Genomic DNA, 22,896 nt, shown 5'->3' with positions numbered 1-22,896 from the left:
ATAGCTAGCATGTCTCTTGGGGTTTTCACTGCAGATGTGTTGGGGGTAATCAAAGATTTGTGAAGATCTTAGAAAAAGGGAAGACTCAATAAGGAGAAAAAATAATTTTTAGGCAACAGAGAGACTTCTGATAGAAATAAAGGGTCTAGTGGGTCACTGAAGTGGTCCAGATGCTAATTTCAGGTTTCATGGATCTGAAAGCTACCTTTAAAATAAGGTCAAGCCAATATTCCAAATACTAGTGAAAAAATCCCATTGAGGATCCAAAAAAGAATTTTTCTTTAAATTAATTGATGAAATGAAGGTATTAACAGGTTATCATTTTCACTATTGAATATATCCTGGGAAGGCTTCATTTCTCTTGGGATAAAGAAAAGGAACACTTCCAAAACAAAAGAAACAGGTTTTCTATAAGAAACTTGCCAGCTATTTAATAAGTCATTAATCAGTTGATCAATAGTTATTTAGTATGAGAAGAACTTAGTCATAAATAAAGGGTTAGAGTGATGAAAAAGAATTGAATCCTTCATTCAAGGAGCTTCTACTCCAACAGAGACAAGAATACACCCACTGTATCTGCCAAGGAAATGTTTAAAATCCATATCAGTTGGTTGTGGAAAGGTGTAAACTGGGAGCTGGAAAGAGTGAGGAAGTATTGATACAGGCAGCTCTTCAACTTGAGTTGTTGCCCAACACAATACAGAAGCAATCTGGATATTTGATACTGAAGGGCTCCACTGTCTAAGCTTACTGTCCTTAGTGATTAGGTTAAAAAGAAAAGGTGACATCACTTACAAAAAAGAAATGAAAGAATGTGAAAGAAAGCCAACCAGAGATTAAGGGCATGGATAGATTTGATCTGGCCAGTATACCAAGTGAATTAGTAGTGACTGTGTCATCAGTAAAGAGAGAATGGGATTTTGCATCCTATGGAAGTAGAAGGACTTGCTGAAGCTCTCCTGACTATTTCCTGCAGTGGGAATGTAGAGAAATGTTTTAATCTAAATTTTAAGTCCTTGTTTGTCTCCTGCAGATGCAGACCAGTGTAAGAAGCACCCAGAGGATGAATATCCCAATGAGCAGAGAGATTGATGCCTCTCCACGACTGTGACCTTCCTGGATGTGAATGAACCTTGGGGGAAGGCAGTGACAGCTGTAGCTCTTTCACTCTCATTGCTCACTGCCCTGGTTCTGTGGGTCTTTGTGAAATTCCAAGACACTCCCATAGTCCAAACCAATAACAGGAACCTCAGCTACCTGTTCCTCTCCACCCTTTCCCCCTGCTTCTTCTGCTCCTTGCTCTTTGTGGGCCGTCCCACCACTGCTTCCTGCCTTCTCAGACAAACAGTATTTGCAGTTATGTTCACGGTGGCCATTTTCTCCATTTTGGCCAAAACCATCATAGTGGTTCTGGCTTTCAAGGTTACAGGGCCACGAGCAGGATGCGGATATTCCTTCATTGTAGAGTGCCCTACTGTGTTGTTCTCATCTGCTCCGGAATTCAACTGCTCTTCTGTGCCATCTGGTTGGGGACCTCTCCCCCCTTTCCAGAAGCAGACACACACTCTGAATCCAGACACATCATCCTCACATGTAATGAGGGCTCTGCCTTTGCATTTCACTGTGTCCTGGGCTATATGGGCTTTCTGGCCCTGGGCAGCTTCACCATAGCCTTCCTGGCTAGGAACCTGCCTGATGGCTTCAACGAAGCCAAGTTCATCACTTTCAGCATGCTGGTGTTTTGCAGTGTCTGGATCTCTTTCCTCCCCACATATCAGAGCTCCAGAGGGAAAGCTGTGATGATTGTGGAGATCTTCTCCATCTTGGCCTCCAGCGCTGGGTTACTGGGCTGCATTTTTATTCCCAAATGTCTTGTGATTCTCCTGACATCATGGGAAAATACCATAAAACAGAACAAGAATCAAAGGAGTTCCAGAAGCTAGAATTATTTTTTTTTAATTTGATGTCTTTATTTTCCCCCATTCCATGTAAAATAATATTTTTCCTTTGTTTTTAATGCTTTGACTTCCACATTCTCTCCCTTCTTTTCCATCCCCAGAACCATTGAGAAGCCACATGTGCAGTTACACAAAGTATTTATATAAATGTCTTGTTGAGAAATATACATGCACCATTCCTTGGGTTAATAAAAAGAACCCTTAAAATAATATTTTACAAACTGTGTGATGGTTCATCATAAAGCCTTTCAGAGTAGTTTTGGATCATTGTGTTGTTGAAAAAGCAAAGTTATTTGCTGGTGACCAGTCCACTCTATTGCTTGACTTTGTACACCTTATATTTCACTTTTCCTATGTTCATGTATATCCTTCCAGATTTTTCTGGTCATCATAGTTACAGAATCATCAAAGTATTCCATCACAATCACATACCACAATTTCCTCAGTCATTCTGTATTTGATGAGAATTCCCTCAATTTCCAATTCTTTCCCCGAGAACAGAGGTGACATCAATATTTTTGTATATATATTTCCTATTCCTTTTTTCTTAATCCCTTTTGGATATCAAGCTATGTAGTGTTAGTTTTAGGTGAATGAATTTGCATAATTTTAGGGACTTTTCTTTTTTTTTTAATTTTTTTTATTCATTTTTCCAAATTATCCCCTCCCTCCCTCCACTCCCTCCCCCCATGACAGGTAATCCCATACATTTTACATGTGTTACAATATAACCTAGATACAATATATGTGTGTAAATACCATTTCATTGTTGCACATTAATTATTAGCTTCCGAAGGTATAAGTAACCTGGGTAGATAGACAGTAGTGCTAACAATTTACATTCACTTCCCAGTGTTCCTTCTCTGGGTGTAGTTATTTCTGTCCATCACTGATCAACTGGAAGTGAGTTGGATCTTCTTTATGTTGAAGATTTCCACTTACATGAGAATACATCCTCATACAGTATTGTTGTTGAAGTGTATAGTGATCTTCTGGTTCTGCTCATTTCGCTCAGCAACAGCTGATTTAAGTCTCTCCAGGCCTCTCTATATTCCTCCTGCTGGTCATTTCTTACAGAGCAATAATATTCCATACCCTTCATATATCACAATTTACCCAACTATTCTCCAATGGATGGACATCCATTCAACTTCCAGTTTTTAGCTACAACAAAAAGAGCTGCCACAAACATGTTGGCACATACAGGTCATTTTAGGGACTTTTCAATAGATATAACATATTTTAATCAATATCAATTGGGGATTGGCTCATATTTTAATATATTCCATTCCTTTATCTATACATTTCAGAAGAGCTGGCTGCATCAAAGAAGGCTGTTTCAAAATTGTTTTCACAATGACTATTGCTAACTGCATTTCCCCATTTATTCATTTATTTTTCTTTCAAGTTATCCTTTTACGTTTCACCACACATTTCCCAATATTTCCTCTCTTTTCTTACCCTAGCCCCTGCTCATATTCCTTTATCCTCCTATTACCTTGCAAAATAAAATGGATTTCTATATCTAGGTTGAATGTGTATGTTATTTCCTCTTAGACCCAATACAAATGAAGACAAATTCACTCCCTCTCTATCCTTTCCTTCCTTCCCCTCTACTAAATGCTTTGTTTCCATTTTAGTAGAAGATAATTTATGCCATTCTACTTCTCCTTTCCCTTTCTCCCAATATATTCCACCAACCCTTTAATTTAATGCTATTTCTTTCATAAAGTATTCTTTCATATTCATATTCAGTTCACACCTATGCACTCTTTTTTATACACTTCTTCTAACTTCCCTAATAATGGGAAATTTCTCATGAATTACAAGGATCATGCTCTCATGTAAGAATGTAAAAAGGTAAATCAGGTTAAGTCCCTAATGATTTCCATTTCCTGATTAACAACTTGTGCTTCTTCTAAATTCTGTATTTGAAAATCAGAATTTTTGTTTCGTTCTGGTCTTTTTATCACAAATACTTGAAATTCTTCTACTTCACTGAGTTCCTACCTTTTTCCTGAAGGTTTCTCATCAGTTTTACTGGGCAGTGATTCTTGTTTACAATCCTAGCTCCTTTGCTCTAAGAAATTCACATTCATAATACTCTGATCCTTTAAAGAAGAAGCAACAATATCTTATGTGTCCTGACTTTCTTCTCACTATATTTGAACTCTTTCTTACTAGATATTTGCAATATTTTCCCTTTTACCTAAAAGTTTTGGAATTTGACAACCCCATTTCTGGACATTTCCTTCTTGAATTCTTCAGAATATGATCAGTGCATTCATTCAATTTCTCTTTTACCCTCTAAAATACCAAGAGTTTTCCTTGATAATATCGCACCAGAAGATTTCTAGGAAGTCCCATAAGTTTAAAATGATCTCTGCTCAGTCATTATTTTTCCAATAGATATATCACATTGTTTTCTACTTTTCCATTATTAACATTCTGATTGATGGCGTCTGGATTTCTCATAAAGGCATTAGCTTACATTTGGCCAATAATACCTCATATTTCTGCCAAGACAGCAGCAGATTCAGAGTTATTACATCTTGTTTGCTGGCATCAAGCCAGGGCTGGGACTTTTCTGGCTTCATCAATACTGATGAGGAGTAAATGATGAGGAGTAAACCATGGTCTAAACCGAGATGGGTCAGTTCCTTTTCTCTCTCTCCTTCCTTCCCCAAAGTAACCAAGGGCTGGTTCGGCAGCAAATGAATTTGCTACTTAATGCTCTATGGAAACATAGTCTTTATTGATTAGAATGGAAACACCGGAGAGCCGGTGGGCAAAATGGCTGCATGGTACAAGGCCCATTTTGCAAAAAAGTAGATTTTTGAGTTGTCTCTTTTATACAAGAGCACAATCATTCAGCCTGAGAGTGATGTAAATAAGATAAGGATTCTCTTGTTATCTTTTGGAGACAGACAGAAGTCTCTTCCCAAAAAGGAATTTCCTGATGCCATTTCGTCTATCTGAGAAGATTAGAATGGGGGCTGTGAAACCCTGGCCAGCTCAGATAGCCCAAACTAGTTTGACCACATCTTGTATCAAAGGTCCAAGTCCCAAAGGAAGTTGGAGATCAAACAAGGAATATCAAGGGGCTACCGCCCTCAACAATACCACTACTGAGCTCCTATCTCACAATGGACCTTCCTTGATGGGAAGTTGTCTTAGATTAGAAAAATGTTCCAGTCCATCTTTTTTTATGAGTAAAATGTATTTATTATCAGTTTAAAATAATTTGGAGCATTTGGGGTGAGATCTGTAGTGAGTTACCTCTTTATTTGGTCTTCTCAGCTCTGTTTTTAAGATGTTTTGGGAGCTCTTCTTTTTCTTTCTTTCTTTTATTTTTTTTCTTTATTAAAGCTAGTTAGTTTTAAAACATATGCATGAGCCCTCTTTGTAGTGGCCAGAAACTGGAAACTAAGTGGATGCCCATCAATTGGAGAATGGCTGAATAAATTGTGGTATATGAATATTATGGAATATTATTGTTCTGTAAGAAATGACCAGCAGGATGAATACAGAGACGCTTGGAGAGACTTACATGAACTGATGCTGAGTGAAATGAGCAGAACCAGAAGATCATTATATATTCAACAACAATACCGTATGAGGATCAATTCTGATGGACGTGGCCCTCTTCAACAATGAGATGAACCAAATCAATCCCACTAGAGCAGTAAGGAACTGAACCAGCTACACCCAGTGAAAGAACTCTAGGAGATGACTATGAACCGCTACATAGAATTCCCAATCCCTCTATTTTTGCCCACCTGCATTTTGGATTTCCTTCACAGGCTAATTGTACACTGTTTCAAAGTCCGATTCTTTTTTGTACAGCAAAACAACTGTTTGAACATGTATATGTATATTGTATTTAACACATACTTTAACATATTTAACATATATTGGTCAAACTGTCATCTGGGTGGGGAAAGGAGGGGAAAAATGGAACAACAGGTTTGGCAATTGTCAATGCTGTAAAATTACCCATGCATATATCTGGTAAATAAAAACTATAATTAATAAAAAAAAACATATGCATGAACAATTCTTCAACATTGACCTTTACAAAACCTTGTGTTCCAATTTCCCCCCTTTCCTCACCCCCTTCTTGAGATGGCAAGTAGGCCAGTATATGTTAAACATGGTAGAATTATAGGTTAAAGTCAATATGTTCATACATATTTATACAATTGTCCTGCTGTGCAAGAAAAATCAAATCAAACCAGAAAATGTTATTGACAAAATAAAATGCAAGCAAATAACAACAAAAAGTGAAAATGCTCATTTTTGAACCATACTCAGTTCCCACAGTCCTCTGTCTGGTTGTAGATGGCTCTCTTTATCAGTAAAGCACTGGATCTGAAGCACCTCATTGTTGAATAGACCCACGTCCTTCAGAATTGATCATCATATAACCTTGTTGTTGCCGTGAACGATGATCTCTTGGTTCTGCTCTGTTCACTCAGCATCAGTTCATGTCAGTCTCTCCAGCCCTTTTTGAAATCGTCCTGCTTGTTGTCTATTATAGAGCAATAATTAGAATAGAATTGCTGGAAATATTTCTGAGATAAGAGGCTTGATGAATGTCATAGGAGCAAGGCCTTCAGGAAGTACACAATTTGTTAGGTTCTTACTAAGTGCCAAGTCTGTACTTAACAATTCTCTAGTTCTGGTCTTTACTAGGAGTTTAACACCTTTGAGTTCCTGGGGAGGAGCTTGCATGCTTAGGAGGAGCAAGTTAATTGGTTGAAGTATTTCTTCCCAGTATCCCTTGCGTTATAGCCCGCCCATTCTCTGGGAGGATAAAAGAGGGCAGCACTCAAGACTCAAAGGGGTTAAACTCCTAGTAAAGACCAGTACTAGAGAATTGTTAAGTACAGACTTGGCACTTAGTAAGAACCTAACAATTTATGACTCTGTTACAATAAGTAGACTGTTACTGCCAAGTGCTACAATTGATGATTGTTACAATAGGCAGACTTACTGCTAATCACTGTTTAATGTTCATGTTAAGCTGCAAGCAAGGGCAGGATGTGTATCTGTAATCTTGAAATATTCACTAAGTAACCTGAAGACTCTAGTGTCATTGCAATATTAGCTGAGAGAAAATATAGACCCTGGCTCTCAGATCAATAAATGAAATATTTAGATGGTACCTGGCTGGCTTCTTTGTGCTGCTGCATAGGTCTTAGTTTTATGCATTATCATGATCAATTATCTTTGCAAATCCCTCCTTTCCATAGCAGGATCTCAGAATATAGCCACGCAATACTCAGATATAACCGTTTGTAAGTCTGAGCTGTAGCAAAAAAAAAATTCAGACTCCTCCACCAATTTATGGATCATTTTCCTGTCACATCAGAGGAGAAGCTCATCGGCTATTTACTGTGTCTTCTGCTTGTTGAAGACAGACCATGAGTTTCACTAAAAAGTTCTTTGGCAGATAAGAATTCTTTTCTGGACCTTGTTATAGTCTTATGCCATTATTTAATCCCTCTGGATTTTTTTTTCATTTCATTTTGTACTTATAAATAAAAATTCTCTATGAATCAATATTCATAAATTATAAATATAGTCTTAAAATTGTGTATATTTTTTGTCTAAGAAACAAGGGCATTCAATGATATGAGTTATTGGTTACCTCTTTAATGCTTTAATATACTTGTTTTTGTTCTATTTGTTGTTCAGCATCTAGGAAAAGTAGGAAATTTGACCCAGAGCAAGGAGTGTCACCACCTATTGATGAAACATTAAATAACAATCCTGTTCTAAGTCAAATGCCCTTTTATGTTTTATGAATTACTTGATTTTTACCTTGAGAACTGAATCCCAGGGAGAAAGCGATGACCCCATATTGTCAACATCAATGATAATTTGATGGAAATTGAATATAAGTGAGTATAATGTCACACTAACCTTGTCCAGCCATTAAAACAAGCCCAGAGTGTCTGAGAGGTAGTCACCATTGCAAATAATGTACAAGGTTTGGTCTATTTTTTAAAATTGCCTAGAATAATAGAGGTTCTTTGCTACTGGGCTCCTGCTTGAAGATCTGGTACTAAATCAAATTCTTGGAACTGACTTCTTTTCTCAGTCCCTGAGAGAAAAGGAAAAATTGAGGAAAGAGAAAAGCCGAACCAGGAACTCATTTGTCAGGTAGATGTTAGATAGGATCTGTATAAAATATTGGTGGCTGGATATGTGGCACCTTCTCTTCTCACACTTATTTCAATTTATGTGTGTAATTTCCTCCTTTTAAAAGGATCTCTTTGCCAAATATCCAGATATCAAATTCTCCCCAGTTTTCATAGACAGTGATGAGCTTTCTTCCCTTATTTCTTCAGGGAAATGGAGTTTTACTCTACAGTTTCCATATATAAGTGATGATTATTCTTTTCCCCTCTTACATCATAGTAACGTATTTCTCCCTCCCATTATATTCTAAGGTGTCTTGAGTCAACAACTATCCATGTCTTCTTTTGGAATGAGTGAATGACTGAAGGAAGCAGAGTTTCATTAGGACATACAGTCAGTAGTCCTCACCATTTAAGAAATTACAAAAAGAAAAGAATATTGGAACAATGTGTATGGACAGAGGCTAGTTTGAATTCAAATGGAAGGAGCTAAACTGCTATTGGAGTCCTTAGTTTTGACTAAATGTTGGGAAAGTCCCTCTTCTGAAATGAATTCTGTGTGAAGGTTGTATTAATGTTCTGTAACATTTACCATTAATTCACAAGACATAATGAAAAAAATTACCAGCAAATGCTCATGCCTGTCTTCACTGTACGTCAGATTAACAGTGATACCAATCTGTTGCCCAACATTTCCCTGGGATATCATATGTACAACACCTATTCCAGTGAAGAAAGCACCTTGGGGAACTACCTGTGGTGGCTGTCTGGAATAGACCAGCTCATCCCTAATTCCAACTGCAGAGAGCCAGGAAAGGTTGTGGCTGCCATTGGAGGAGCCACATCAGCTCTCTCTGTTCAGATGGGGACCCTGCTTGACCTCTACCGTTTACCCCAGGTGAATGAGATAGAACCTAAAAAATTCTCTGTTCTTCTGTACAAGCTAGGAGTCACAGCAGTAGTATTGGTAGTATAAGTAGAAGGAGCAGCAGCAGTAAAATTAAATGCATCTATGCATACCTGTAAAAAAACTTTTAAAATGTTTTAAGTATGTATTTCTTTTGATCTTCACAACAAACTCATAATGAAGACATTTTTATAACTCCCATTTACAGTGGAAACTAGTGTGACTGAGAAAAGTTAAATTGTTATCATGCAGCTAATGATTGACTGGGATACTAATTAATCTGCATTTTCTTAGATCAGTTTAGCTCTAGTGACTGAACAAAGACACTGTCCTCATCATCAGGGAAAATGAACAACTCCTAGAACATCAGCCATATTGTAAGCCAAGAAGCCATTTAGCTTTCAACCCAAGAAAGGATCTGAAAGCAAAACTAGTTCTATTTGCCCATTACACAGATAAGTTCAATAATGATTGGAGAAGTTAAAGTGTTTATTCAACACTGCACAATTCACTGTTGGAAGAGAACTGATTAGATCTTATCATTTTGACTTTAAGTTGAATGATCTTGCAGTCTTTTACATCTCATCCTATGAGCTTCATTTTTCATAACCACTTATCCCCTCACTATTAGTCCAGAATTTATTGAGATGAGAATTATTCATAAAAGGAAACTGAGCCTGAGCAGGGATGTGCTTGTTTTAGGGAGCACTGGGAAGCTTATGCACAGAGATGTCCTAAGTACTTCATATTTACATTTATGAATGGACAAGAGTTTGAGAACATTCCTGACATTGTTCTCAAAGAGGATCCTAACTTTATTAATGGGCACAGAAGGAGAGCAGAAACATTCGGTGCAAGGAGTGACATTTCAGAAAGCACCTCATCTTTTCCAAATTGAAAAGAGACCTCTCTGAGCACTGCAGTTTAAGCTGGCTGCTTAGTGAACTTTGTCACTGTTCAGTCAGATGAGTGGCTGTTTTGTGTGTTCAGAAGAAAAAAATAGGGGATGATTTCATGGAAGAGAAACAATAAAAATTTAGATGGTTTCATTTAAAGGAAATGGAGGTCAGTTTTGAATATGGAACTACTCATATGAAAAGGGGAAGGACTGGAAGCCTCTCTCCATTTAGATCCACATTCCTTATTTTAAAACTCTCCTGATTTAACCTAACATTATTCAATTATAATTTCTTTAATATTCAATATTTAATGGTCTTGTTGAAAAATCACTTGTGATCTTCGTCGTGTCACTAACATTTAAATTATAAATAGTCCTGACCATATACTTGGAGAAAAGTAAAAACAAAAACTTACAAGCTCAAAGAGCATAGGAATTAACTCTAGATGTCCTTGTGGAAACATGACTGAACTGCGTAGTTGAGGGATTCATGAGAAAGGGTTCATCTAATAACTTTGTTGCCAGATAATATAATAACAGGAAATCTGGTGCAGAGTAGAGGCAACCTGTTCCCCTCTGGGATTATTTTTCCTTAATCCTGATCAGACAGAGCATGGCAGGATAAATTGAATAAGTCTTCTTCACGAAATGGGCCGATTCTTTCCTACTGTGATGTGTGGGTATATATGTGACCCTCAGATCTGAAACACTATTTGTCATAGAGGATTTGAGTTTTTATCATTCCTATAATCCATGAATATCTGCTTTTTGTCAATGAGACAAATATTCTTGCCAAAGATTGTGGTAATGATTATCAAATTTTGGAACAGGCCTTCTGATGTGTCTTAGAGAACAAACAATACATATCAAGTTGTGTCTGATGATAGTTAATGAGGGATCATCTGTATAGTAGAGTAATGTTAGGTATAAAGAGTCATGAATGTTTGATATGGTGTTAAACCGTGCTCTTTTTCCATAGTTTTCATGTGTATGAGAACTTTAGAGAAGCATTAGGCCACTTGTGTGCAGTTTATGCAGTTTTGTGTGCCTAGATATTCCTTGCAAACTTATTTTCTTTAAATGTTAGCACACTGCTCTTCTATGTTTTTTTTAACTCCAAACTATCAAATCTCTTTCAATCTATGTTTTTATTTTGTCCTTTCTCTCCCTTTTCTCCCTTTTCCCCACATGACTACTGCAGTTAACCAGAGACAGAGAAAGAGAGAGAAAGTCTGTTTTTCAAACTTGTTTTTTCAAACTTCTTTCCTTGCCTGAGCCACTCTTGAATTACTTCTCTGAATGAATTCCACTTCAAACAATTCAGCCTGATATTTTTCTAAGTCTGCAACACAGAGGCTGAATTCTTATCTCTTACAAGGTTGCTAATTTTTAACACAGAACAAAAATGAAAAGCAAACAAACATATACACAGATACATGCAGAGCTCCATTTTCACCTTTTACATAACTTTTTAAAGTCTGTTGCTTTTGCTTACAAATTAGTGCAACAGATTAAAAATGGGCAATTTTATCTTAAATCTTTAACAGGGCTCTTCAACCAACAGACAATCAAACATACAGAACACACAGGGCAAGAACCACAACCAACAGAGAGACAGACAAATCACACAGAACACCCAGGACACAGACTGCAAGCAACAGAACACACAGACTAATCACACACAGGCAGAACACAGAATACATATTGCCAGGGAATCAGATTAGACCGGACCATCACACAGCGTCCTGTGGAGGTCAACAAGGGCTTTGAGGTTAAGTCCAACTTAGCCACTTGTTTTAGGAGTACTCACCAGACCAGGCGGCTGCAGGATACTCAGGCAGCTGCAGGGGCCCCTCAAGATCTTATTAAGCAGAACTGGATTTCAGGAAGCTCTGTGCCAATTTTGAACCGAATTCAAAAATTTGGGTCTCAATCACCTAGTCAGCAGAAAGAGATTTCTAGAAACTGGGGCCAAGAAACATCTCTCGGTGGTGACCCTCCATAACCTCTTTCACCCTCCAGGGAGAGGGACTGGCTGTCAGACTGAGGCAAAGGCTTATCTCTCTGCGGTCTCCAATGAAATGGACAGACACCAGATAGCTCTGATCAGATTATTAAATTTAAAGCATCATTTATTAGCTGGCCGGCGACTGACCCCACTAGACAGGCTAGTAGAGATCAGCCCTGAACCTTTAGTGAGGTACACTTTTAAGTCCATTTACCTTGCGGTTACAAATTTTGGGAATCACTGACACAGTTTCTCGTTTACAATGGGGAAGTGTCTGGATGAGAGTTTAGGCATGTTTTGCTATGTTGTGACTTTGTTAGACACCTACTTCTTGGAAAGTCTAGGGTCTCATGAACCGGGGGATGGGGCCCGGTCTGAACATAACACTTCCATAATTGAGTTTAAGCAACATTTTCCTATAAGCCTGAGGTCCCCTGACCTAGGGATGAGGGGGCCAGTCTTTTGTCCATTTCACTCCCACCACCCCAAAGGGCAAAGGTGTGTCTGTAGACCCTGTGATTTTAACTTTTTCAGGTGGGGAATATGATGAGCCTGCAGGTGTCTTTGTTCTGGTTGTTGGAGAGTGGAAATCTGTCCTCAAAATCCTGGACTGAGGAACCTCTGAGGCTCCTTTCATCTCTAGCAGACGGATGTTATAATCCTACAGAAAGAGTAAGACCCACTAGCAGAGGAAAACTATGAGCACTGGACTGTCTATAATGACTCTTCTAAATGGATTTCACTGCGCCCTGAGCCTGGGACCTGGCTCACGTGGACCCTGGTGCAGGGAACTTATGAGCATCAAGGCTACAACTTTACTGACTTTTAGGAAAATTATGATCTCTGAAGGATTTAATAAATCTTGTGTCCTACAATGGAATATTTCATGAGGTTTCTCCATCACAGGCTGAAGTCAGGTCACAAAACTATTTTCCAACAAAAGGCACTTCTGGGATGGAGCCTGACGGCACAAGGGACAGAAAGGTCAAAATATAATTTTGCACTTATGATTTCCCTGGATGCAGGGACTCAGCTGGAGATGCCCCAGGCAGGCTGGTCCCCGGAATTCTTCTGAGACTGAGACTTCTCTGAGGAAAATCGAGTAAGACGAATGGACCCAATAACTATCTAAAAATAACTGTACGTGGAGACAGAGAAAAAGTATATAATGGTCCCTCATCTTACACCTTTGTCCTTGTCTTGCACATGGACCTGACTAATGTCCCTCTGTTTCCTCCAGTGTGACCTGGACATCAGAGCCCGGGCTTCTTTACATAGACAGGCCGTGTCTGGTGCTGAAAAGTTCCTCCTCAGTCCCTGACTCAAGCAGCTGACTTGGCTGGAGCAGGAGCAGTCTCTCCATTGCCTCAGAGTTAAAACTTTGGTTACTGTTCAGGGAGATGTGGCCCCACATTGTGAGAAGCATTTCTCACCTCGTTTCTTCCCTTGCTGTGTCTCTGCTGCTGCAGCTTCCAGGGTCTGGGCAGGACTGCTATGAGGATCAACCCATGCTTTACATCCCTGGAGATGTGGAGATCGGCTTGTTTCTCCCCGTACAGTCACCTGAAGTGAGCAATGTAACCGGAGCAGAGCGGTTTCAGAGGCCTCCTGACAAGGCTTGTAGGCCTTACACGTAAGTGTCTCTCTCTGCCTGTGCTCATTTCCACTGCGAGGATGCAAGAAAAGTCCTCATTGTTCAGTACGAGTCTCTCTCCTCTCCCTGTCTCTTCATGTTTGTATCTTCTTGGCAGCTTTCATTGTGTCTCCTTAATATCAGAGTTGAAGAAAGAAAACCTCTCTCACCTCCTTTCCTCTTCCTATTCCCCATCAAACAGGCCATCCCCAGGTTTCCCAGTCCCTACCAGGGTCAGTGTTTTCTCTCCCTTCCTTCCAGGCCATCCTGACTTCATGTAAATAGTGTAGGGTTAATGGCCTGAAGCAGCAGAAGCACTTGGGCCATGCTGCCTTTCTATGCTAGGACAGAGTTCTTGCCGAGTGTCCAGATCCTGAACAAGGAGAAATCTGCCCCTTTCACAGGAAGGAAAGCTATGTCTCTTCTCCAGCTTTGCCTATCTGACAACAAGAGAGCGCCCCTTGTTAGGAAGTCATGGGACCCCTTCTTCAGGAAATTTAGGGTTAGGGATAATTCTACTCCTCCCACCTCATTTATGAGTTGGAAACATGATCTTATGTTACTCCTTCCTGTGGGTAAATAAATTTATTACTGTTTTCTATTCTTTTTGGAAGAAGTAATATCATCACGAAAGTCAGCATATCCTAGTTTAGGTAATCTCAAAGGTACTGAATAAGTAAGGACTGATGGAGCTGGATAATGAGGTTTGGGAAATTTGACTTTATTGGGAAAAGACAGAATTGGGCAGGATGGAGCTCTAGCAAGTTCTCAGACTTGCAAATGACTTTATGAAATGTCTGTTCCCTCTCAGGGATGTCTGGAGAATTCTGTTTTCTCAAGGTGGTGTGAGGGGGGCTTCTTTTAATTTCTCAAGCTAACTCTTCCTTAACTGGATGAATCTGGGTCAGAGAGATGGTATTTACTTTCTGGGATTTCACAAACATTCTGACCTTTGTGCTGCTTCCATAGGTCTTAGTTTTATGCATTATCACCATCAACTCTCTTTGTAAATCCCTCCTTTCTATAGCAGGATCTCAGTATACAGGCATGCAACACTCAAATATAACCGTTTGTAACCCTGCGCTGTTGCAAAAAAATTCAGACTCCTCCACCGATTTATGGATCCTTTCCCTCTGTTACATCAGAGGAGAAATTCATTGGCTATTTATTGTGTCTTCTGCTGGTTGAAGACAAACCATATGTTTCACTGAATGGTTCCTTGGCAGATAAAAGTTCTTTTCTAAACCTTGTTGTAGTCTTATGTTATTATTTAATCCCTCTAGATTCTTTTATCATTTGTACTTTTCTTTGGATGTATAAATAAGAATTCTCTAGAAATCAATAATAATAAATTATAAACATTTCATTACAGTTGTGTATATTTTTGTCTAAGGAACAAGGCCATTAAATGATATGAATTATTGGTTATCTCTTTAATGCTTTAGTATCCTTGTTTTTGTTCTATTTGTTGTTCAGCATCTAGGAAAAGTGGGAAGTTTGACCTAGAGGGGAAGTGTCCCCACCCATTGGTGAAACATTAAATAACAATACTGTTCTATATCAAATGCTCTTTTATGTTTTATGAAATATTTGATTTTTACGTTGAGAACTGCAGCCACAGAGAAGGCAAGGCCTCCATATTGTCAACATCCATGATAATTTGATGGAAATTGAATATAAGTGAACATAATGGCACTCTAACCTTCTCCATCCATTAAAATAAGCCCAGAGTGCCTGAGAGGTAGTCACTATGAAGAATATTGTACAAAGTTTGGTCCATTTTTAAACATGGCCTAAAATAATAAAGGTATAGGTTTTTTGCTATTGGGCTCCTGGTTGAAGATCTGGTCCTAAACCAAAATCTGGGAACTGACTTTGCTTCTCAGATCCCGAGAGAAAAGGAAAAAGTGAGGAGAGAGAAAAGCTAAACCAGGAACTCATTTTATAGGTGATATTAGATAGGATCTGAGTAAAATATTACTCGCCTGGATCTGTGGCACATTCTGTTCTCACACTTATTAGAATTTAGGTGTGTAATTTCCTCCTTTTTTAAAGGACCTCTTTGCCAAATACCCAGATATCAAAATATCCTCAGTTTTCATAGACAATGATGATCTCTATGAAATCTTCCCTTATTTCTTCAGGGAAATATGGTCTCACTCTACAGTTTCTATATATATTAGTGACTCTAACCAATCTAATTATTCTTTTCTCACCTTGCCTCACAGTACCTTATTTCTCCCTCCCATTATACTCTAAGGCTTCTAGAGTCAACGACTATCCATGTCTTCTTGTGGAATCAGTGAATGACTCAAGCAAGCAGAGTTTCACTGGGACGTAAAGCCAGTAGTCCTCACCCTTTAAGAAATTACCAAAAAAAGTATATGGAACAATGTGTATGGAAAGAGGTTATAAATGTTGGCAAAATCCGTCTTCTGAAATGAATTCTGTGTGAAGTTTGCACGAATGCTCTATAACATTTACCATTAATTCACCAGATATATCGAAAAGAATTTCCAGCAATACATCATGCCTGCCTTCACCCTGCATGAGATTAACAAGAATCCCAATTTGTTGCCCAACATTTCCCTGGGATACAGTATATACAACTCCTATTCCAGTGAAGAAAGGACCTTGGAGAACTACCTGCGGTGGCTGTCTAGAACACACCAGCCCCTCCCTAATTACAACTGCAGAGAGGGAGGAAAGGTTCTGGCTGCCATTGGAGGAGCCACATCAGCTCTCTCTGTTCAGATGGGGACCCTGCTTGACCTCTACCGTTTACCCCAGGTGAATGAGATAGAACCTAATACATTCTTTGTTCTTCTGTACAACCTAGGAGTCACAGCAGTAGTATTGGTGGTAGAAGTAGCAGGAGCAGCAGCAGTAAAATAAAATGCATTTATGTATATCTTTCAAAATTAAAAAAAAAGTTTATATATGTATTTCTTTTGATCCTCACAACAACCTCATAATGAAGATATTCTTATAACTCCTGTTTATACCAGAGACTACTGTGACTGAGAAAAGTTAGATGGTTGTTATGCAGCTAAAGATTAACTGGGATACTAATTAATCTGGGTTTTCTGAGATCAGTTTAGCTCTCTAGTGACTGAATAAAACCACTGTCCTCATCATCAGGGAAAATGAACAACTCCTAAAAAAGCAACCATATTGTAAGCCAAGAAGGCATTTAGCCTTCAACCCAAGAAAGGATCTGAAAGCAAAACTAGTTCTATTTGCCCATTATACAGATGAGTTCAGTAATGATTGGAGAAGTTAAAGTGTTTACTCAACACTACACATTTTACAGAAGGAAGAGAACTGATTAAATCTTACTGTTATTGACTTTAAGTTGAATCAACTTTCAGTATTTTATACCTCATTCTAGGAACTTCATTCTTCATAATCTCTTAGTCCCTCACTATTAGTCCAGAATTTATTGAGATGAGAATTATTTATAAAAGGAAACTGAGCATGAGCACTGATGTATAAGGTGCTTGTTTTAGGCAGCACTGGGAAGCTTATCTACAGAGCTGTCCTAAGAACTTCATATTTACATTTACGAATGGACAAGAACTTGAGAACATTCTTATTGTTAATAACTTTAATAATGGGCACAGAAGGAGAGCAGAAGCATTCGGTGCAAGGAGTGACATTTCAGAAAGCACCTCATCTTTTCCAAACTGAAAAGAGAACCCTCTGGGCACTGTAGTTTAAGCTGGCTGCTTAGTGAAATCTGTCACTGGTCAGTCAGATGGGTGACTGTTTTGTGTGTTCAGAAGAAAGAAGAAATTTGGGGATGATTTCATGGAAGAGAAAAGTAAATATTTAGATTGTTTGCTTTAAAGGAAATAGAGGTCAGTATTGAATGTGGAAGTATGCATATGAAAAGGTGAAGGACTGGAAGCCTCTCTCCATTTCTATCCACATCCCTTATTTTAAAGCTCTCCTGATTTAACCTAACATTATTTAACTATAATTTCTTTACTGATACAGATTCAATATTTAAGGCTCTTGGAGAAAAAGCAATTGGGATCTTTGTTGTATCACTAACATTAAAATTATAAATAGTCCTGACCATATACTTAGAGAAGAGTAAAAACAAAAACTTTTAAGCTCAAAGAGTATAGGAATTAACTCTAGATGTCCTTGTGGAAACATGACTGAACTGTCTAAGTGAGGGATTCATGAGAAGCCTTCATCTAGAGCCTTTGTTGCCAGATGATATAAACAGCAGGAAGTCTGGTCAAGAGAAGAGGCAATCTCTTCTATTCTGGGATTATTTTTCTTTGATCCTGATCAGACAGAGCATGGCTGGATAAGTTGAATAAGTCTCCTTCACAAAAAGGCAGAATCTTCCCTACTGTGACGTGTGGGTATATATGTGATCCTCAGCTCTGAAATACTATTTGTCATAGAGGATTTGAGTTTTTATCAGCCCTCTTATGCAGTCCACGAATATCTGTATTTGTCAGAGACAAATATCCTTGACAGAGATTGTGGTAATGATCATCAAATTTTCAAACAGGCATTCTGATGTGTCTTAGAGAACAAACAATACATATGAAGTTGTGTCTGATGATAGTTAATGTGGGCTCATCTGTAGAGTAGAGTAATGGGGTATAAAGAGTCATGAATGTCTTACATGGTGTTTCCATGTTTTCCATAGTGTTCATGTGTATGAGAATTTTAGAGAAGCATTATGTGTAGTTTAGGACATGTTTCAGCTGTTTTTAATCATTTTAAAATTGTATTTATTTATTTTCTTAAATGTTTACAAGCAATTGTTACTATATCATATTACATTGCTTCCAATAATAGCATGTCAAAAACAATTTTTTAATGTTCTGAGCTCCCCATTCTCTTTCTCTTTCTTCCTTTATGGTGTCCCTACTTAAACTGGTAAGCGTGCAGATATCAGTTATACATGTACAATCATGAAAAACATTTGCAATTCATTCATTTTTGTAAAAGAGAACTCAAAAGAAAGAAATAAAAAAACAAGAAAAATAGTACAATAGTACTGTTTCAGTGTAGCATGCTTTCCAGGTTATGCTCACTACACTTTACATCTTTTTACCTAGAAATTTCCAGGGATTTTCTTTTGCTTCTCATTTATATCAAACTATCTACATTCCCTAATCATCATACACTGTAGTTAGTATAGCCATTTTACAATTGAAATATGTGCATTTGACTTCCAATCTTTAGCCATATTTTTGCTATGGCTAAAGATTGGAAGTCAAATGCACATATTTCAACACAACTGCTTAACGAATTTAGTTCAAATTAGTCCTTTCTCACTTTTGTAATAATATTGGTATATAGATTGATCAAAGGTATTGCTGCATGGAAGGATATGAACAGTTTTAAAGCCTTTTGATCATCTTTTCAAATTTTTTCCCATAATAATTGGAGCGGATTACAATTCCAGCGTGTTATGTCCCCAGTTTACAATATCCCTTACAGGATTTTTTATGATTCTCTTTTTCGTTATGTTAATCAATCTAATAAGTGGGATGTGGTACTGCAGAATTGTTTCAATTTGCACATCTCTAAAAATAGTGACTTAGAATTTTTTCATATGCCTGGAGATAACTTTATATTTAAGAAATGAAGTCAATCTACAATACACATTGCAATTCCCTTGCCCAGTTTGCTGCTGAATTTTACCAGAGACACTTCTTGCAAAAATTTTCCACATTTTTGCTTTCCTTTTTTGTTTTTGGGATATTTGTAAATCTGATAGGTGTCCTTTGCTACATCCAACTCATTTTGAATTGCATTTCTCTAATGTTGAAAAAACATTTTTTTTGTTTCCTGTTGGTTCTATTTATAGCAATGATACATGAAAAAAATGAGCTTTATCATTATACTTAAAAAGTCATATTCCTGGACATATTTAGTGATTGGGAGGATGTCAGCTACTCAGCTACATTGTAATGGGGGTGTCTTTCCTGTATCACTGGTTTAGATCTCACTAAACTCCTTTAGGAATCTCAGTTTTCTGATTTCATAAAGCCAGAAATACATATTCAGGGTCTACTGGAAACCAGTTAGATTTTCTTGTTGAAAATACCACAATGATAACCCATAATGACATCTATAGGTGAATATTATTTTGTCCCAAATTTTAAAAGTACACAGTTCTGATCATGTGGTTTTCTTTCATTCACAAAGAAAACCTTGTCTTCAGCCTCAATCATATAGAGCTGGTTTACTCTAGAAATTTGTTCTGGGCCAAAGATTAAATGAAGAAATAATTTATCTATTCTGGTTCCTTTGGGAACCTTAAGGAAGATTCCTTCCTTGGATGACATCAATAAGTCATTGTCTTTTTGAGAGCTCACAGAGACTTAGACTTTCAGAGAGAAATTTTCATTTATGATAAACTTTACAATAAAATCTAAAACTTTCTTCTAACAATAAATATGCCCATTTGACTTTGTATTTTACTTAAGTTATCTCAGGAGCAGCATGCACCTGCTCATCCTTATTTTTTTTCTCATCCAGATTATTTATGGTCCATTTGATCCCAGTCTTGCTGACAAAGTCCAGTTTCCTTCCCTCTATCAGATGGCCCACAAATCCTCTTCTCTTCACCGAGGAATTGTCCGCTTATTGGCATATTTTCTATGGAACTGGATAGGTCTGATTGTCTTTGATGATATGAGAGGTGAGGAATTCCTCAAGGAAATAAGAGAGGAAATGAAAAAGAACAGAGTTTGTGTGTCCTTCACAGAGAAGATCCCTCTCAGTGAGAGAAATATTAGGGAGACCTCTGAGGCCTTCATGTCCAGGATCCTAATTTCAGAAGTCAAAGTCATTGTCATTCATACTGACACAGACTCATTAACAATTATGGGAGACCCACCATCATTTTTATTTCCAACCAAGAAGGTGTGGATTGCCACATCTCATTTAGACATTACAAGGAGAGCCTTGTACCATTATGGTTTCACTTTCCATGCCACTCTCTTCTTTTCACACTTGACTAGTCCACTCCCTTGGTTTGAGACTTTTATCAGGAAGATTATTTCTCCTTTAACTATGAGGAACCGTATTATTCAGGCACGTATGCCATCACCTTTGAAATGCTCAGATCAACCAGATATCCCAGAGCAAGATTTATATTTACCAAATGCCTCCCTGAAACATTCACCTTTTTACCCTGTGGACATGGCCCCATCCGCCTTGAGTTACAACATCTACAATGCTTTTTATGCTGTGGCTTGGGCTCTCCATGAAATACTGATGAAAAGATCTGAGAAAAGATCCTTGGGAAATGAAGAATCTGCATTGCCTCATGCATGGCAGGTAATATGGAAAGTGTGGTGCCTTATTAGCTATGATTTTTTGAGTATGTATTTTAGTAATAAATGGGACATGGGAGACATTGAAGATTTTTCAATTTCTAAAACTATTCTTATTGTGTATTCTTCAAAGTTTTTATTGTTGGTTTCCAATATTTGTCAAATAGCATATAAAGTTAAAATGAAATGTCCTTCCTAGAGTCTTAGAGTTGTAAATAACTTAGGTTTCATATTTCCTATTCAGCTCTGGCCTTCTTTTATCAGAAATATTTGAAGGCCCTTTATTTCATTAGGAACCCAATTTTTTTTTCCTGAAGGACTGAACTTAGGATTTCCAGGTAGGTGATTTTTACTTGTAAGCCAGATCCGTTTCTCTCCAAATTAGGCTGTTCTCTGCACTCTGATCTTTCCATTAAGAAGGTGGGGATTCTTTTTTCATCCTCAATGTGGTTCCAATATATAGATGTGTTTCTTTCTGCATCCTTGCACTATTTCCTCCTTCACCTTGGAGGTCTAGAATTGGGCTATAGTATCCCTGGTGAGGTCCTTTGGGAATCTTTTTCAGTAGATGATCTGTAGCTTCTTTCATCCTATATTTCCCCTTCATTTTCTAGAAAGCAGGAGAAATTTACTTGATACTTTCTTGAAAGATAGAATCCATGTTCTTTTTGATTGTAGAACTCATGTAGTCTCATAATGTTAAATGATTTCCCTTCCTACTCTTTTCCAGGTCAGCATTTTCCATTGTGATACTGCATACTGTTTTTCATTCTTTTTCCTTTTGGTTTTGTCTTTAATTTCTGAAAACATCATTACCTTCTACCTTCTTAGTTCTAATTTTTAAGGAAATATTCTCCTCAATGAATCTCTACATTTCCTGTTCAATTTGTTGAATTCTGAATTTTAAGGCTTTTTTCTCTTCTAAGTCTTTTTCTGCTTCCTTTTACATCTCTCTCATTTTTATTAATACTTTTTTCTCTACTTCTCTGACTTCATTTTGAAAATTCATTTATAACTCTTTTGTGGCTTTAAACCAATTCTTACTTTCGTTGAGGATTTTGGATATAGGAGCTTTGACTTTATTTTTTTCTTAGTATAGATTTTTCATCTTCCTGTTCATCACATTAATTTTCAAGGAACAGGATAATTTCTGGTTGTTTGCCAATTTTCCCAGCCTATTCTTTGATTTTACCTGTGTATTGGAGAAGTGCCCTGTTTCCAGGGTAAAGGGGCCAATGTCCCAAGCTTCAGGAATTTTGTGCAGTTATATTCAGGGATTCTTCTAGGGAGCTGGACGTTTCACTTCTCTTCAGGTTGTCTGATCTTGGAAGAAATCTCTTTATTAATGTCTTGGCCTCTATTCTGTTCTGTGAATCTTGTGTGATAATTGTTAGGATTACCAGGTGAGAACTCAGGTTGTCTGGACAGTGACAAGGTGACAACACAATGACAAGGTGAGAATTCAGCTTGTCTGGACAGTGACAAGGTGAGAACTCAGGTTGTCTGGACAATGACAAGGTGAGAACTCAGGTTGACTGGACAGTTCTCTAGCTCAGACCTTTGGTTTGGGCCTTTAAAGGGAGTTTACACCTTAGGAATTCTAAGAGGAACAAGTTCATTGGTGGAAGTATTTCTCCAAGCCCCATTGAGTTCTCACCTGCCTATTTTCTGGGAGGATAAAAAAGGGCAGCATTGGGTCTGAGAGAATTGACTCTGGGCTGAAAGGACAAGAACTGGAGGAGATTCAGAGCTCCCAAGAAACCTGCACACAGAGGAAAAGATTTTACAGATCTCCTCCCAGAGAAGGATTATGATTGAGCAGACGACCAGACCCTCACAATTCAAGAACTTTACAGATAATTATCTTCCTAACTCTCAAACTGTGAGCCAGGAAGATGTGCTCGATCTGGGTACTAGCAAACAACCAAGTCATGCCCCAGGGCTTTAAAAGAGACCCCTGTAATACCCTCTGACAAGGTCTTTACCCCTCTTAACATCTGTGGTACAATAACTGCTGCAATGACTGCCAC

General features: G+C 37.9%; 1 protein-coding gene across 1 annotated transcript in view; it reads left to right on the top strand.

The window, feature by feature from the left end:
• The first annotated feature begins 1,637 nt into the window (after nt 1–1,637).
• Nucleotides 1,638–22,896, top strand: part of LOC141565845 (vomeronasal type-2 receptor 26-like) — a 33,531-nt gene continuing 12,272 nt past the window's right edge. Inside the window, exons 1-4 of the mRNA XM_074309942.1 lie at nt 1,638–1,736; nt 8,766–9,002; nt 13,387–13,550; nt 16,049–16,340. Coding sequence (XP_074166043.1) covers nt 1,638–1,736; nt 8,766–9,002; nt 13,387–13,550; nt 16,049–16,340 — 792 coding nt within the window. The remainder of the gene's footprint in view (nt 1,737–8,765; nt 9,003–13,386; nt 13,551–16,048; nt 16,341–22,896) is intronic.

This window comes from Sminthopsis crassicaudata, chromosome 1 (assembly GCF_048593235.1).
Source record: "Sminthopsis crassicaudata isolate SCR6 chromosome 1, ASM4859323v1, whole genome shotgun sequence".
Lineage (NCBI taxonomy): Eukaryota > Metazoa > Chordata > Mammalia > Dasyuromorphia > Dasyuridae > Sminthopsis > Sminthopsis crassicaudata.
This window is presented reverse-complemented; position numbering and strand designations above follow the sequence as displayed.